General features: G+C 41.4%; 1 protein-coding gene across 3 annotated transcripts in view; it reads right to left on the bottom strand.

The window, feature by feature from the left end:
- rbm25a (RNA binding motif protein 25a) overlaps positions 1 to 16910 on the bottom strand; it is a 28749-nt gene that overhangs the window by 3212 nt on the left and 8627 nt on the right. For all 3 annotated transcript variants that reach the window (XM_079693061.1, XM_079693060.1, XM_079693062.1), the window contains exons 9-15: positions 10575 to 10843; positions 8588 to 8699; positions 8376 to 8465; positions 6677 to 6750; positions 6243 to 6393; positions 3668 to 4175; positions 918 to 1222 (exon numbers count right to left, since the gene is read on the bottom strand). In XM_079693061.1, coding sequence (XP_079549187.1) covers positions 918 to 1222; positions 3668 to 4175; positions 6243 to 6393; positions 6677 to 6750; positions 8376 to 8465; positions 8588 to 8699; positions 10575 to 10843 — 1509 coding nt within the window. The remainder of the gene's footprint in view (positions 1 to 917; positions 1223 to 3667; positions 4176 to 6242; positions 6394 to 6676; positions 6751 to 8375; positions 8466 to 8587; positions 8700 to 10574; positions 10844 to 16910) is intronic.

Here is a 16910-nt window from a genome sequence, read left to right as displayed (position 1 = left end):
GAGCGGCTTATAGTCCGAAAATGACGGTACTTGGCCACCACCAAGACTGTGAAACACCTGAACTTTTGAAAGCACATCCATATCATTCATCTGTTTGCAACTCATATATATCAATATTCCAATTACTTGTATATAGACTATTCTGCACTATTTCTATTATATTTTATTGTATTTACTTGCACTGTTTTATGTGTTGCACTGTTGGAAGAGCCTGTGACCTCAGATTTTCATTGTCATATCTACACTGTAGCTCTGTACCTGTATATACAGTCTATGCTCTGTACACATGACAACAAAAGCCTTGAACATCCACCACTGAGTTTATGTGTGCACCGTAAACACCAGAGCAAATTCCTTGTATGTGTAACAGGACCTGGTTTCTAATTCTGATTCTGAATTAGTGGAAATCTTTAAGACTTGTAAATACATTTTACTTATTGACTTGTTTACATTTCTTACTGCCTTGACCGTATTGTTCTTGTATTTGTATGGTACTGTTTTGTAAGCGTATCCTTCAATGTATCATAGGGCTGCTCAATTAAAATCGTATTTTAAATCGCGATTACAATTATGGCTTGCAACGATTTCGAAAACAATGTAATCGAAATAAAACTATTCTTTTTTTTTTAATATATATTTATTGGTTTTTCAGTTGAGTTATACTTAAAGTTCAGGGTAATCAACTGTTAAAAACATACTGTTCACATTTTTTTCCACCAAGAAATGGATGTTTTCAAAGTCAATGAATAATCCAATTTAATAATCGCAATTACAATTATTGACCCAAATAATCGAGATTATGATTTTTGCCATAATCGAGCAGCCCTAATGTATCACAGGTCCAATTTATACTCACTTTATATATTATAAATTATAATATCTCTACCCTAAACGTCTTAATCTAAGAAAGTGTTTACCGAGTCGACCATGGCCCAGTCCAGCGGGTAGGAGAACAGCTCCGGTCTGGCGGTGGGGATCTTCTCGATGAGGCTCTTGATGTGTTTCCGTTTCTCCTCCGTGTTGACGCCGCCTTTGGGCCCCGGCATCTCGGCCCCGTCCAGCCCGAGGCTCTTGTCGTCGTCTCCGTAATCCAGAGGAACCAGTTTCCTTTTGCGCGGCTGCTCGTCCGCCTCCTCCTCGTCAAACTTGTTGAAAACACTTTCCACCGTCGCCAGCTTCTTCCGCTTCCCCACGTTCGGCTGGCTGGGGCTGCTGGTGGCGCCTGGAGGAGAGACACTACAGTATTAATTCTGTGGAAAGAGACTCTGAAAGTTTCAGGAACAAAGATTCTCTCTCTTTTTGATCCAGTTCTATAAAAACCTGTCTGAAAATGAGCTCATCAGATTTTGGCCACTTTATGATGTCATAACAATGTTTTGTCTTGAGTAACCATTAGCCAATCAGAACCAAGGTAACCCCCCCCCCCCCCCCCCCTTATCACCTGAATCTCCTCCTAGAGCACCATTGTGTTCTTTGTAACCAAATGTCTGTCAGAGGGGCGTGGGGAGGGGCTCCTTATTTTCATCTAAAGTAACAGACAGAGAATCAGCACTTTGGAAACAGGGCTGAAACAGAGGGGATTATGGGTAATGCTGCAATGATCTGTTTGGTGTTTCAGCCAATCAGAGACAGGCTCTGTATATATCTGAGACCTGTGATATATTGATGAAAGACAGTATAATAGGAGACACTTAAAGTATAAGGCAGATCAAAACAAGTAACCGAGGGGTAGGGAGAAAGTGATTATTTTAAACCCTTTTTTCAACATAAAACAAATAGCTAGCAAATCTGTGTTAGCATCATTGTATAATTTGTTAAAAAAAAATCCCACAAAATACCAGTTTTAAACGTTGTTTTGTGTATTATCTACTTTGGAAATTGCCAAGTTTCTGACAAATAAAAAAGACGCACATTATATACTGTAGGACGATTATATCCAGTTTACGGAGAATTGAGAAATACTAGAACATTCCTCATTAAAAACTCTATTTAAAATAGTTTTTTTGTCTAAGTTGTCTTGTGTTTACATTTCTGCAGTTACTGCACATTCTCAGATATAAAAACATCATATACCCTATTTACTCTGCTTTCATGCCATCATTTGCCACACAGTCTTTATTTGCACCCCTATGTGCTGAATCCAGAACTGCTTTGAATCAAAGTGTGATATACCCATAGAGCCACTCCCCTGTCCTCACTTTACCTCCGTACTTTTGGAGAACCCAAACTTGTGTGTTCATAAAAGTCTCTTCTGAATGAGAGTCCAATAAACGGAGAATTGAGGAAAACTTAAAAATTATATTAATGTAAGTTTAGCACGAAAATGTTGTCTTAGCTTTGCCTTTGTTTGTTTACATTGCTGCAGTTACTACTAGGGCTGAACGATTAATTGATTTTAAATAGAAATCGCGATTTGAAATGATGCAATTATCAAATCGCAAATCCTGCCATTTAAAAAAAAAGTAAATAACAAAAAAAAATGCGTTCTTCTTGTGTGTCAGTCATCCACACCAGGGGTTCCCAACCTTTTTTTCCAAGAGCCCCCCCAAATGACTCCTGTTGGAAGTTTTGCCGATGTGTTTATGTGGATTCAAACGTCGTAAATAATCTACAAAATGGAGGAGACCGATCTGATCGGAGAAACTGTGACCAATAATCCAACTGAAACCGGCATGGACGATGACTATGTTTTAGAAATGTGCTTATCCAGAAAAGCCTGGCTTGGACACTTTACGGGCAGAAGAAACATTTCTATTAAAGAAAGAATTATACATTTCTGTCTTTGTATGCCTTTAATAGCTACTAACTTCAATTTGTATTCAAATTAATTAATCAATTATTTTTTATATTTTATTGTAATGTAGAGACAAAGCTTTTAGTGACAATCATGTATTGCGTTACAATTATATGTTAAAAAAAAAAAAAAAAAAAGTCTAAATATGATATTTGGCCTCAAATCATCTGAGGCCTGGCGCCCCCCCTGCGCCCCCCAGGTTGGGAACCACTGATCCACACAAATCAGAGTTGCTGTGCTCCACATGTACCAGCCATTGTTAACCAATCAGAAGTGGCCCCTGATAGAAGGTGACAGATTGATCCAATCACCTGCCAAGTATTTTTGAAAGTGCCTGCCCTTTCCAAATGGCTTCCAATGGAGCTTTCCTCGATGGTTTGGTGAACCACCTGAGTCAGGTTAGTAATGCTACATCACATGTTTCTATTACAGGGTGAATCTTAAACTGAAGCTTGACTTTAAAGCAACCCAACGGATGTTTCATGTACGTTTAGTTCTTTCGCTCGTAGCTCGGGCTGCGGGGGTGCTAGAGACGGAGATACGGCCGCATTTTACAATAAACTTCCGTTGGGTCGCTTAGAAACAAATATCGCGAATCGCAACATCTGTCAGAAAAATCGCAATTATTATTATTTATTATTATTTCCCCAAATCGTGCAGCCCTAGTTTTTACACATTCTCAGATATAATTCATAACCTCTTCATCTTATACCCACTTTCCTCTGCTTTCATGCCATCATTTGCCACACAGTCCCTGAAATGACCCCCCCTATGTACTGAATCCAGAACCACTTTGAATCACAATCGTTCTTTGAATCAAATAGTCGATAGATTCCCTCCCCTTATATCCCTATATATTACCTCTGGACTCACCCAGTTTGAGACTGACGCCTATCTTGGGCCGCAGCTCCTCGGGGGGCTGCACCTCCGGAGAGTTTTCCCCCGGGATGATGATGCCGCAGGGGGACTCGTTGCCGGGCGAGTTGGGGGTGGCGTCCCCGCTGCCGGAGGACACAGAGGGCGCCGTGGTGATGGGCCTCATGACGGGTTTAAGCTGCGGCGGTTCTTCGGCCTCCTGTGAGTCTTCAGCGTCGGGGAAGTCTTCCTCCATCGCCACCTCCTCTTCATCATCATCATCGTCGTCCGACTGCTGCTGCTGCTGCTGCTGCTGCTGCTGCTGCGGCGGCGGCTGCTGCTGCGGCTGCGCCTGTGGCTGCGGCTGCGGGGGGGCCCGGGGAATCGGCTCTTCTTCTCTTCTTCCAGAGCTTCTCTTCTCCCGGTCACGATCCCGGTCACGGTGAGATTTCTCCCGGTGAACGATGTCCTCCTCCGGTTCGAGTTTGAGAGGCGGCTGCCGTCTGCGCTCGGCCTCCTCCTCCATCTGGAGACATACACATCGAGAGACGATTATATCATTAGTTTAAAGTTTCAAGGCTTTTATTGTCATTCGTACAGTAGCTACAGTTTAGTTATGTCGATGGAAATCTTAGGTCACAGGTGTGGGGGGAACTTCTGAAGCAATAGGATTCAGGACTCAGAGAGACACGAGGAGAGCTGGAGCTTTGATGGCAAACACTGACGGTTTATTTGGAGCTTCGGCCGGAGAATTCACAAAACATGCCACGGGGCCACGGATTGACCACACGGTTCAGACGCCACAATCAATTCTGAAGAGCTCTACCCCAGACCCATGTAATTTGCTAGTTCTGAGAGAATAATCAACATTCTTCAATAGATAGACTAAACAGCTGAGGACACTGAATCACAGTTGTTGTCGCTTATGGCTCGGGGTCATCTCCACCCCGAGAAGGATGTGTTCCAGGTTTCCCACAACAATAACTATCTCTGACCGAGAGTTGCCTGCTCACAAACTGGCAACAAGAACAACTTGCTAGGGCAGCCGCTCCTTAAGGGAGATAACAGCTGCCCAAGGTTGCTCAGCTGCGTCAGAGGGCGAAGGAGGACATGCAGGGGAAATCAATGATTCCCCAACAACAGGCTCCTCCGACAGTGAAACACAAAAAAACAGATCATTATTGGTGCTCTTTTCATTATGTGTTGCAATAATGAAAACCTGTTGACTGGTAGCATTTTAGGGCCGTGTCATTATGGCAAAACATCATCAAATATATTTTTTTTTATTAAAAAGGTAACACTTATTTGGTGCCAGAGGTCCAGCTTACACGTTAATCGTAAGTGAGAAATATTATTTATTCAAGATTCAAAGGTTTTAATGTCTTATAAGCTACAGTGTAGAAATGGCAATGAAATTCTTCTGACCTGAGCTCCTCCAACAATGCAACATATAGAATAAAATACTAAAATACAAGATAAAAAGTAGTGCAAAAAGTCTATATATATTTAAGCAATAGCTCACGACAGGCCATGGTATATGGTCATTATATCAGAGCTAAGGGGCGTGGTTCGGCCCGACGCGAAGCGCGCTAAGGGGCGTGGTTCGGCCCGACGCGAAGCGCGCTAAGGGGCGTGGTTCAGCCCGACGCGAAGCGCGCTAAGGGGCGTGGTTCGGCCCGACGCGAAGCGCGCTAAGGGGCGTGGTTCGGCCCGACGCGAAGCGTGCTAAGGGGCGTGGTTTGGCCCGACGCGAAGCGCGCTAAGGGCCGTGGTTCGGCCCCTTATATTAGACAGAGAGCGTTGATCGATTATTTGGCTATTTATTTACATTAATGTGTATGTTGCTGTTTATTGTGCAGCCACTGAAAAACTGTCCAGCATCAGTAGCATGGCTTACGTGGTCACTTGTATAGGTTGAGGTTGTTCGAGGCTGTTGCTTGGCTTAGCGAGAATATTGCTCCACTTTCTCCGGTCCCCGAGATTGGGCTTCCAGTAGCTCTGGAGAGAGCTTCGCTCCTGTGGCCACTAACGGTCATCATTTCTCTGCTTTGTTTCAAGACCCGCATCAGAAAGCTTTTGAATGGTGCTACTTTTCCAGTTGGTCTACCTGCTCTTCACGTAGCTCTGCATGTCGTAGTTTAGGTGCTTTCTGGAGATAGGAACTGCTCAATCCCCTCCTCCATAGAAAGACCCCCCCGGAGGTCCAAGTTAACCCGTTTCCATCTTAAGCTTTGTTTGTTAGTTAGTTTCGTAACGGACGTAATGTAACAGCTGTAACGGTTGTAGCCTTTTCTCAGACGCGGCGGGATACTGACTTGTTGTGGAAAGTAACTACAATTCTACCCGTGATATACGCTCATTATATGACGGCTAAGAACCAATCAGATTGCTCGATTTGACTTGTTTTATAAATGTAAATAGAATATGATATGTACAATAACAGAATAGGAAATTAAATAATGTAAATGAAGACTAAATTAAATATGACCGAGTCAGTTTAATTTGATAACCCATAAGGCGTGGGCAAAGCCCGAGTTAGTTTGCGTCGTAAGGTATCTCGGGGTCATGGGAGTTGTATGAACGCAGGACTCACCCTCTGCAGCTCAGCCTCGGGGTCGGGGTGACCTTCAGCCAGCAGCCTCTGTCTGATCTCCTCATGCTCCTCCTTCTCCCTCTTCCTGTCTCTATCGTCCAGCTCCGTCTCCTTTTCTCTGTCACGGAGTCTCTTCTGCAGAGCGCTGCCCCTGAGGACGAGAAGCAGAGGTCAAACAATGAAGACTTTACATTTTTGTTTCAGCTGCTTTTCCATTTATTTATTTATTTGTATATTTTTTGTTTGCCTGTTTTTGGAAGTCTGTCTGTGTGGGATTCTGTTTGCCCTGGTGTTAAGCAGTATTAAGTTACTCTACCTATTTGTCTATAAAGTGAAGATTTGATGTATGCTCTGATAGAATAACTGTATGCTGTTGAAAAAAACCAAATAAACAAAGTTTGAAAAAAACAAAAAAACACGCTTAGGATATTTACCTGTAGTATTTAGGGTCGTCTCGGTCGTCGTCGTAATCTTCAAGGAACTCTTTCAGCCTTTTGGCTTCTTTCATCTGAATTCAAACACAATAATAGTTATCTTCATACATTCTTTACACATCACGTCGTCAACATCACATTACACCGTTAAACACCTGAACCTCCATAACATTCATCTGTTTGCAACTCGTATATATCAATATTCCAATGCCTTGTATAAACACTATTCTGCACTATTTCTATTCTATTTGATTGTGTTGCACTGTTGGAGGAGCCTGTGAGCTAAGATCATCATGACTACACTGTAGCTATGCACGCATGACAATAAAAGCCTTGAATCTTTAATAACGTCTGACAGCAGCGTTTCCGCCAGGGGGGCGTTTGCCGTCATTTGACTTCCATATTCAGCTCGGACCACCCTGAACTCGAGCCGAGGGAGTCCAAAAAATTATAATAATTCGAGAGAAGATCGAGTTTTTATCGCTTGAAATGATGAAAAGGACATCCCTCTGTTGGAGGGGCAAAGGAGTCTGGTGGGATTATTTTCGCCGCCAGCGAAGCGTGTTCCTGTGATGGAAAGTGTACTGCCGGAGAGCCTTTACGGGGCGGTAATAGTGGAGTGCGTGAACTGCGAGCGCCCGAGCCTTGCAGCGGCGAAACTGAGGCTCCGTTGTAAACTGTGGTAACATGAAGAGCCATTTGGGAGCCGAGACAAATGATCCGGCTCACTAAAAAGAGCCGGCTCTTCTTATGGCGCATTCCCACAGCGGGGCCTCGCAGGCGGTATAGTTAGGCCTTGGTAGGCCAGGCTCACTTTATGCTGCGTTTCCATTACAGTTTAGGAACTGGGGTAGTAACTATAGTAACACAGGTTAGGCGGAGCCGTGACATCATCTTCAATGAGAACCACAAAACCAACATCAGCTGTTAGCACTCAGAGCTCACAGCTCCTCATATCTGTTCAGAAACTAGACAAAAGTTAAACAAGTACAAACCACAGACTGTCTGTGTCATGGCGAATACAGTCACTGGTTTATTTATGTCTGTAGGCCGTTGTTGCGAGTGTGGACGGTCGGAGCATATACTGCGTTAGCTTAGCCGATCTCCATTCACCTGCCGTCTGTCTGCAGACTTGTCAAAGCATTAATTCATGGTTTTTACTAACCGGTATCAGTATGTTGTTACTTCGGCATCATTTTGAAACGTGTATTACAATTAAATCACGGTCAAATATGTTCATTTTGTTGTAGTTGTATCCCCCTTGCCAGCGATTTTCTCACTAGTTTAGCATACTCAGCCCGGATGTTGGCCCGGAAAGAACCTCGATTTTGGAGGGTCAGAAAACTGTGAAAAAGTACCCGCTAGCCGGAACTACGCCAAGTGGAAACGCAACCAAAAACGGGCCGGGCACGGCACGCTTAAACCGCACTGTAGTGGAAATGCGCCATAAGTGAGCCGAGCCAAATGATCCGGCTCACTAAAAAGAGCCGGAATTCCCATCACTAATACGTAAAGAGATAGTATCTATAACTTAGGGGACAGCTCAATTCAAAATCCAAGTCACGTGACACGACGTGACGTCACACCCCCCGCTCTCGGGGTGGACGCCCCCTCAGCCCTGGTCTGGCGGAAACACTGTCTGACACTAATGGCTGTAATTATATGCTTGTGATTTCCTGTGGTTTGTATTCATGAATACCATTTCCCGACGCCTCTCGTCCTCGCGCTCCGTCTCTTTGCTGTAGTCGCGAGCCTTCTTCCTCTCCCGGACCTCCCAGTTTTTCAGGCGCTTTAAGAAGAAAAATAACCATCACTGAGTCAGACATCAACAAAGAACAGTCTTTAAATGCATTTCTTTGTTTAGCACTTAATTGAACAAAATCCAAAGGACAGGAGAGATGATGAACGTACTTCTTGGTAAGCGGCCTCCTTGTCTCGGAGCCTCCTCTCCAGTCTCCTCCGCTCGTAAACGTCCTCCTCGTCTTCTTCACGGTCTCGTTTCTTGTCTTCTCGAGTCCTCTCTCTGCAGAACAGTTTGATTAGTCTTGTACCAGAGCCATTAAAATACATGAATACAAACACTTATAATGCAGCAATACAAATATTTACTAGTTAGGTCCCAGTTCTCTTGACAAGACACAGGCTTAAGAGGCTCTGTGCCAAACAAGCAGAGATGGCAAAAGTACACACATCCTGTACTCAAGTAGAAGTACAGATATTCGTGTTTAAAAATACTCTGGTAAAAGTAGAAGTACTGACTAAACTTCTTTACTCAAGTCAAAGTAAAGAGGCTTTGAAATGTACTTCAGTAAAAAGTACCCATAACTAGCAGCTGTTTTAAAGAGTACCTGACCTCCCTTTATATCAATAGAACAATAATGTCATTGTTAGCTAATGAATGTTTCCATGGTGACCAACGGCAACATGACAACGTTTTCATTGGTCCCTCTTCTTTAGAGAAGACCAGGAAATGATGGATACACGGATCGTGTTCAAATCAATAGGCACGCAATGACTCTAAATAATAATGATCACGCCACCAAACACACATTCAAACTAAAGGAACCAGCCTGTTTGGAAAATGAGAGAAGTAGAAAGTACAGGTATTTGAGTTCAACATGTAAGAAGTAGAAAGTACAGGTATTTGTGTTCAACATGTAAGAAGTAGAAAGTACAGGTATTTGTGTTCAACATGTAAGAAGTAGAAAGTACAGGTATTTGAGTTCAACATGTAAGAAGTAGAAAGTACAGGTATTTGAGTTCAACATGTAAGAAGTAGAAAGTACAGGTATTTGTGTTCAACATGTAAGAAGTAGAAAGTACAGGTATTTGTGTTCAACATGTAAGAAGTAGAAAGTACAGGTATTTGAGTTCAACATGTAAGAAGTAGAAAGTACAGGTATTTGGGTTCAAAGTGTGAGAAGTAGAAAGTACAGGTATTTGGGTTCAAAGTGTGAGAAGTAGAAAGTACAGGTATTTGAGTTCAACATGTAAGAAGTAGAAAGTACAGGTATTTGGGTTCAAAGTGTAAGAAGTAGAAAGTACAGGTATTTGTGTTCAACATGTAAGAAGTAGAAAGTACAGGTATTTGGGTTCAACATGTAAGAAGTAGAAAGTACAGGTATTTGGGTTCAAAGTGTGAGAAGTAGAAAGTACAGGTATTTGGGTTCAAAGTGTGAGAAGTAGAAAGTACAGGTATTTGTGTTCAACATGTAAGAAGTAGAAAGTACAGGTATTTGAGTTCAACATGTAAGAAGTAGAAAGTACAGGTATTTGTGTTCAACATGTAAGAAGTAGAAAGTACAGGTATTTGTGTTCAACATGTAAGAAGTAGAAAGTACAGGTATTTGGGTTCAACATGTAAGAAGTAGAAAGTACAGGTATTTGAGTTCAACATGTAAGAAGTAGAAAGTACAGGTATTTGAGTTCAACATGTAAGAAGTAGAAAGTACAGGTATTTGAGTTCAACATGTAAGAAGTAGAAAGTACAGGTATTTGTGTTCAACATGTAAGAAGTAGAAAGTACAGGTATTTGGGTTCAACATGTAAGAAGTAGAAAGTAAAAAGTCGTCAGAAAAGTAAGAAGTGGACTAAAGTACTGATAACAGAAAAATGTACTTAAGCACAGTAAAAAAGTATTTGTAATCCACTGCTACCCTTCTCTGTGAACAAGTAATTTTTTATCAAGTCCCTAAAATATTGTTTGTTTGCAGCTCCACAATAAATTCAGATATTTTGCTTCCTGCTATTTAGACTATTTAGACATTGCATCTGCTCAAATCCTAATTGTACAGCTTACATTTTAAGAAGGCAATGAAGACAAGGAGGTTGGATCTCATCAAACATGCATTGATTTCATCACCAGGAACATGACCTCTGACCCCTCAGCTCCACTCACCTGGATCTGCTCCGCCCCTCGCTGACGTCTCGACTCCTCTCTCTCTCCCTCGTCCTCTCCCTCTCCTTCGTCCTCTCTCGCTCTCGATCTCTCTCTCTCTCGCGGTCCCGGTCTCTCTCTCGCTCCTTGTCTCTCTCCCTCTCCCTCTCCTTCTCCTTCTCGCGGTCCCGGCGTTCCCTCTCTCTCTCCCGCTCTTTGTCCCTCTCCCTCCTCTCCTTATCGATCTCCATACGCTCCTTCTCCTTCTTTCCTTTTTCCTCCTCCAGCTTCTGCAGGACCGCGACAGGAAGAAAACGGGAAAACAAATGTGTTACTAGATTCTCCATATTTTTAATACATCATAATTAAATACAAACATGTTTTTAAAAGCAGGATACTGGAAATAATTCGCCTCCTTTGGCCAGACATGCTCACATACTGCCAGGACTCACAGCTGCTCCTCTTGTTTCCTGCAGGAGGTCCGCTGTTTAATGCACACACACTAACTTAAGACCATACATTACAGAGGAACCCTGGAAACAAACACCTAGAAACTTCTATTAAAGGAAGGAGAGGAACCTGACTGACTGCACATTATTATTATTACCGTCTAAACAGCTCCATCTTCTAGCGCTAGTCATGTGTATTCATATGATGTGTGATAGTGTCAGTACTGGCCCATACATAGTGGTTCTTATTTATTCCTTTTTTTATTTTATTTTTTTAGATGAATCCTGTGTATCAATAAATCTAACCAAAAAGCTTTATTTTATTATTTTGTATATTTCTTAATATTTGTATAATACGAATAATAATTTAATTAAAGGTCACCTATCATGCTATCTTTAAGCAATAGCATAGGTCTCAGATATATAAAAAAACATGTCTATGAAGTCTTTTGCTCAAAATACCAAACAGATCACCCATTCTAGCCATGCCTCATATCCCTCTATTTCACTTCCTGTTTCAAAAGTGCTGATTTGGGGTATAAAGCTTTATAAAAAAAAAAAAAAAGAATTGTTAAAAAAAAAAAGGAGGGGTCTGAGCTCATGCGGGACCCGGCAGCTACTGTCTAAACTAAATACTGCCGTGATGAAACGCCATATCATGGATTATCAAGGATTATCTCTGAAACAGTATGGAGCTCAAAGGCTTTCTCTCTTTCCGGTTATACCACAAGGTGAGTTCCTTTTTACTTCCTGCTTCTTCACACACATGCTCTCCAGTACAGGTTAGCTCTGAGTGTTAGCCATGCTAATGTAAACACAGACCATATTATGTCCAAAACAGTCGGGCATTGTTTCTGATAGCAACGTTTCTGATAGGGCCGTGGGTCCACATTTCAGATATTACGTCATATCGGACGCAAATCTGGATCAGCTCAGTTGTAGCCCCGTTTTTTGAGATTTGGGTACGGAAGAAAAGAGAGAGGGTTTTATTTTCTGACGCTGCGTGAGTTCCCCGACACACCGGGGAAACATATTTATGTATAAAAGACATCAAAAAGTGCATTTTGCATGATAGGTCCCCTTTAAGTAATTATTTATTCTTGGTATTTTAATATTATACTGCATGGACTTCAGCTTTTTTATCTGTCATATTGATATACTTTATATTATACATTATTCGGCACTTCTGCTCAGATGCCTTCCGTTGTCCTTGTAGTTGTTCTGTGCTTATGCAATGACAATAACGTTTTATCTCATGTAATCCACTATTAAAAACACTTTTACCATTAACATTATTGTATTTCTTTGTGCTGCATTGATCACTTCCTGTCCTGCCTACTTTTTTCTCACGTTCTCTCATATGGAGTGTTTTCTTTCTCACATATATAACAGGTCATCCCGTCCTCTGAGATTACGCTCTGATGTAACAAGAGGGCCAGTCCAATAAATAGATATATATAAATATAGTGGAACACACGTCTACCCACTCTACAAACAAATCAATGCAGGCTTTAAGTGCAGGAAGGTATTGGCTTTGACCGGATGCAGGAAACACACGGTGGGTTAAATGTTTATTTAACCATGTAAATATTATGTAATGCTTTTTCCACAGATTTGCATTATTGTTTGGGTGTTATTCAAAGTTGTTCTTTTTATGCAGGGCTGTACACTTTTTGATTTGAGTTTTACACTTGAAGCTTCTTTTGAATGTTTCTAGTCATATTTTATATATTTAAAAAAATAAAAAATCTTAAACGAATAATCAGATTTAATGAGTTGGTCAATTTGTATTATAATTAATTTCCACACACACACACACACACACACACACACACACACACACACACACACACACACACACACACACACACACACACACACACACACACACACACACACACACACACACACACACACACACACACACACACACACACACACACACACACACACACACACACACACACACACACACACACACACACACACACACACACACACACACACACACACACACACACACACACACACACACACACACTCACACACACTCACACACTCAGTGCATCCCTTTTTGTGCAGAAAACTGTATTTTCTGCATTCTTTTAGGTTTAAATTGTGAATTTCGGAAATAATTACAATGAAATGTCTCAATAAATGTTGACTTTCAGCACTTTAAAACACTCTGTATTTGTTATTTTTTAAATGTTTGCATCCCACGAGCCTGAGACAATCCTACGCAGGCCCCACTGGAATATAATTCTACAAAAATAAATTGTAAAAAGAATATGAATTTAGCCTCATCTTGATTTTTGACTGTGCAGAAACACAAAGTAAACAAGTCTGTAGCATTCGAGTGTAAATTAAGAACGGTACAGCCTCACTTAAAGTTATATTCATGAGGTCATCCAGTTGATCTAACGTCACACCGCTCTGATCTCACCTCCGGGTGCCAAGTGGATTTATAAAAGCCCTGAGATTAACGTGGCAAATGTCCCGGTTGAGAGGATTATATAATCAGCTCCCATTTCTTTGTTTTTACATACGAGATGTGCAATGCAGCAGTGAGAGCTGCATTAACTGTATTAACTTTTATCATCATCATCATCATGTGGGATATGTTGCATAATTGCTATTTAAAAACAGACATATTTAAAACTACAGTACAGAACCAGATACCTCTTGTTAACTCAATATCCTCAAACTGATTTTGTTTATGGACATTTTATATTTATTTCTATACACACTTTACTGGTTCTTTACGTTATTTTTTTATTGCACATTTAACTCGAATTTCTTATGTTTCGAGAAATATTGAATTTAATCTTATTTTTTCTTGTTTCTGACTTTTTACCTTAATTTCTTATATACATATTTTTACATTAGTTTTTATTTAAAATGTTACTTAAATTAATTTTATATATTTTCACGTTTTATTTACCCGTTAATATGAATATTTACTTAATTTAAAATGTCATTGTTAAATTGCAATTTCCCCCAGATAAAATGAACCTGGGAAAAAATAAAAACATTTCTGATTCTCTTCAAAAATCTATTCCCTCCGAGTGAACACTCCACCATTTTTTTTTACCTTGACTGAACTCTAGATATCTTGTGTAAGTACTGTGTCTGCTTTCCAACTAGTCATCATAAAGTCATGGTGTTTTCTACAGACCGTTGTGGAGCTACAGGTGTGACTCACAGGGGATGAACTTCAGCTCCTACACATCCTACAGGCTACGTGTGGGAGCAAAACAGGTCATGTGTAAAGTCAGAAATAATCAGGAACCACACGATACCTGTGAAGCATCTAATTACAGCTCGTTCAGCCACATAAACAACAACTGAGACAGATTTCATTTTGACACAAGGATATTAGAGAAACAGTCTTACCTGTAGGAAGTCTTCTGGCATCTCTATGGCCTCTCCAACCCAATAAATAATAATAATAAAAACCTCAACTGTGGGATTTAACAACACATGGCAGTGCTCAGTGCTGTCGCCATTGAATGATTAAGAAGTAGGAACGGATGGATGACGTCTGAACTTCCTTATTGAGTTGTTATTTGAAGGAGCTAACTCTCATTGCATGTCCTGTTTTCATCCTATAACTTACCTCTTGTTCTACAATTCGGTTATTGACTGATTTGTAAGGGCTAGTTTGAGACATACTACGTGAGAACATCAACATTTCAAACACTGTGACTGAGGCGAGCCGTTTTAAGTTGCATGCGGAAGGTGTTAACGATCTTAAAGTTCAAACTGCATGTCTGAGGCCACCTCATCGTTATGGTTACAAGTTCCCCTTTTATTTGGGATGTGATATCCATCATGCATCTTAACTTTCAACCCCTTGTTCTGTCTGTGGTTCATTTTCAAATTCCTGCACACGCTATTCCCCTCTGCAGTAATTTATTTTAAAAGAGCAGCTAAAAAGAGTAATACATACATTATTATAATATCAGTATGTGCAGGAATTGTCTTGTTTCTTATACTTAACCTGCAGTTTGGCTTGTTTTGATCTTTCAGTGGACTATTCATTTTTTTAAAACATAAGAGCTGATTGTAGGACCCTATTTTAAGTACAATAGTTTAAGATAATAGCTCCTAATACAATTTGGGCCACCTCACTGACCTCCTCATCCTCTACCAACCACCCCAGTCCCTCAGATCCACCTCAGCCTGTTTGCTCTCAATCCCCAAGGCCAAACTCCGGAGCTTCGGGGACAGAGCCTTCTCTGTGGCAGCCCCGAAGCTCTGGAACTCCCTCCCCCAAGACCTCCGTGAGTCTGATTCCCTCACCCTGTTCCAGTCCCGTCTCAAAACCCACCTCTTCAACTCTGCTTATCCTTAAACCTGCCCCTCCCCCCTCTGAACCAACATCCTCCTGACTGCTTTTCTGTTTTGTTTTGTTTGTGTTTTTGTTCTTGTTTTGTTTGTCGACCTGACTCATAATGTAAAGCGTCTTTGGGTCTAGAAAAGCGCTATATAAATCCCATTTATTATTATTATTATTACCTATGTAACGTGGGCTGCAACTAATGCCAATTATTTCGCAGATTCTTTTCTGGACATTGAAATAGAATATAATTGATAGAACTGGGAGGGACGAACCCCTCTGTAATGGTCTCACATGCAGAGCACACTGACATTTGTTCTCTGCTTTTAACCCATCCTAGTACCAGGAGTCTAGCACTAGCAGCAGTGGGCAGCTATTGTACAGCGCCCGGGGAGCAATGGGAGTGAGGGGGGAAGGGGGGTGTCCGGTGCCTTGCTCAAGGGCACCACGGCAGGGCAGGAAGTGAACTGGTAAAGTAGCACTCCACACATATTTTAGGTCTGGTCGGGGACTTGAACCAGCGACCCTACGGCTCACAGTCCAAGTTTAAAATCTTAATTTTCAATATAACATAACATGGAAAGGGTAATTGTTGTTATATCCGAGAGGCTGAAACAACCTTTCTCTGATATCTTTACAAATGGCTTTATCGTTGCAGCTCTATCAGTACCAGTGTTTGAAGTTCTGATTTAGTTGCGTCTCCCTTTGTCCCTGCACCTCATTAATGTAACACCACGGTGATCCACTCATATATTCCCTTGTTTACTTAAGTCTAGTGGGGCTGGAGTCACTGGATCACAGACCAGGAGAAAGAAAAAAAAACTGAAATAAATCCACTCACCTTGCATGTCTTCAGACTCAGAGTGCTGTGGACGGGCGCTCCCTGCTTCATAACACTAGATGCTGCAGTTCAAACTCTGCAGTGGTTAGGCTCATACAGGCTGTGCTTGTTCCTCAAACACGTCATTTATCATGTGAGGAACTGCAGAGGTTCACTGAGCTGCCCTGACACCTGTGCATCGCCAGAAATCTGTATGAATCCAGTTTGTTTCCCCAAAAACCCCACATTTTAAATGAAGTGTATTCACAGTGAGCTGAGAGCCAGTTGCCCCTGTGCAGAGCCTCCAGCAGGGGGCGCCCAACATGAGTAGAGAAGAAATGGAGGATCATACTTACATCCTATCCTCAAGCAGAGATTGTGAGATTCATCTTGCTCTAGTCACCCAATGAACACTACCACATTGGTGGGGTTTAATCAATAGATTAGCTTTAGAGGGATTTAACATCGTGTCCATGCACTCTGTGTGAAGTCTGTGCAAAACCTTTAGTCTCAAATCTGAACTATAAAGACCACTATGTACTCCAATGCGGAAACACTGACAGATACTACTTAGAGAAATCAAATAGATAGTATAAAAATATTGGAAAATCTACGACTTTCTGTTCCTTTAATGTTTGAATTTCAGCATCTGAATATAAACACATTGCTTTTTTTCTAGAGTTGACCGTAACTATAGAGAGGCGAAGACCCTCCCTTTCCGGGGGAGCTCCATGGGACCTTATTTCGGG

This window comes from Notothenia rossii (assembly GCF_949606895.1).
Source record: "Notothenia rossii genome assembly, chromosome: 7".
Taxonomy (NCBI): domain Eukaryota; kingdom Metazoa; phylum Chordata; class Actinopteri; order Perciformes; family Nototheniidae; genus Notothenia; species Notothenia rossii.
The sequence above is the reverse complement of the archived record's forward strand: the minus strand, read 5'-3'. Positions and strand labels throughout refer to the sequence as shown.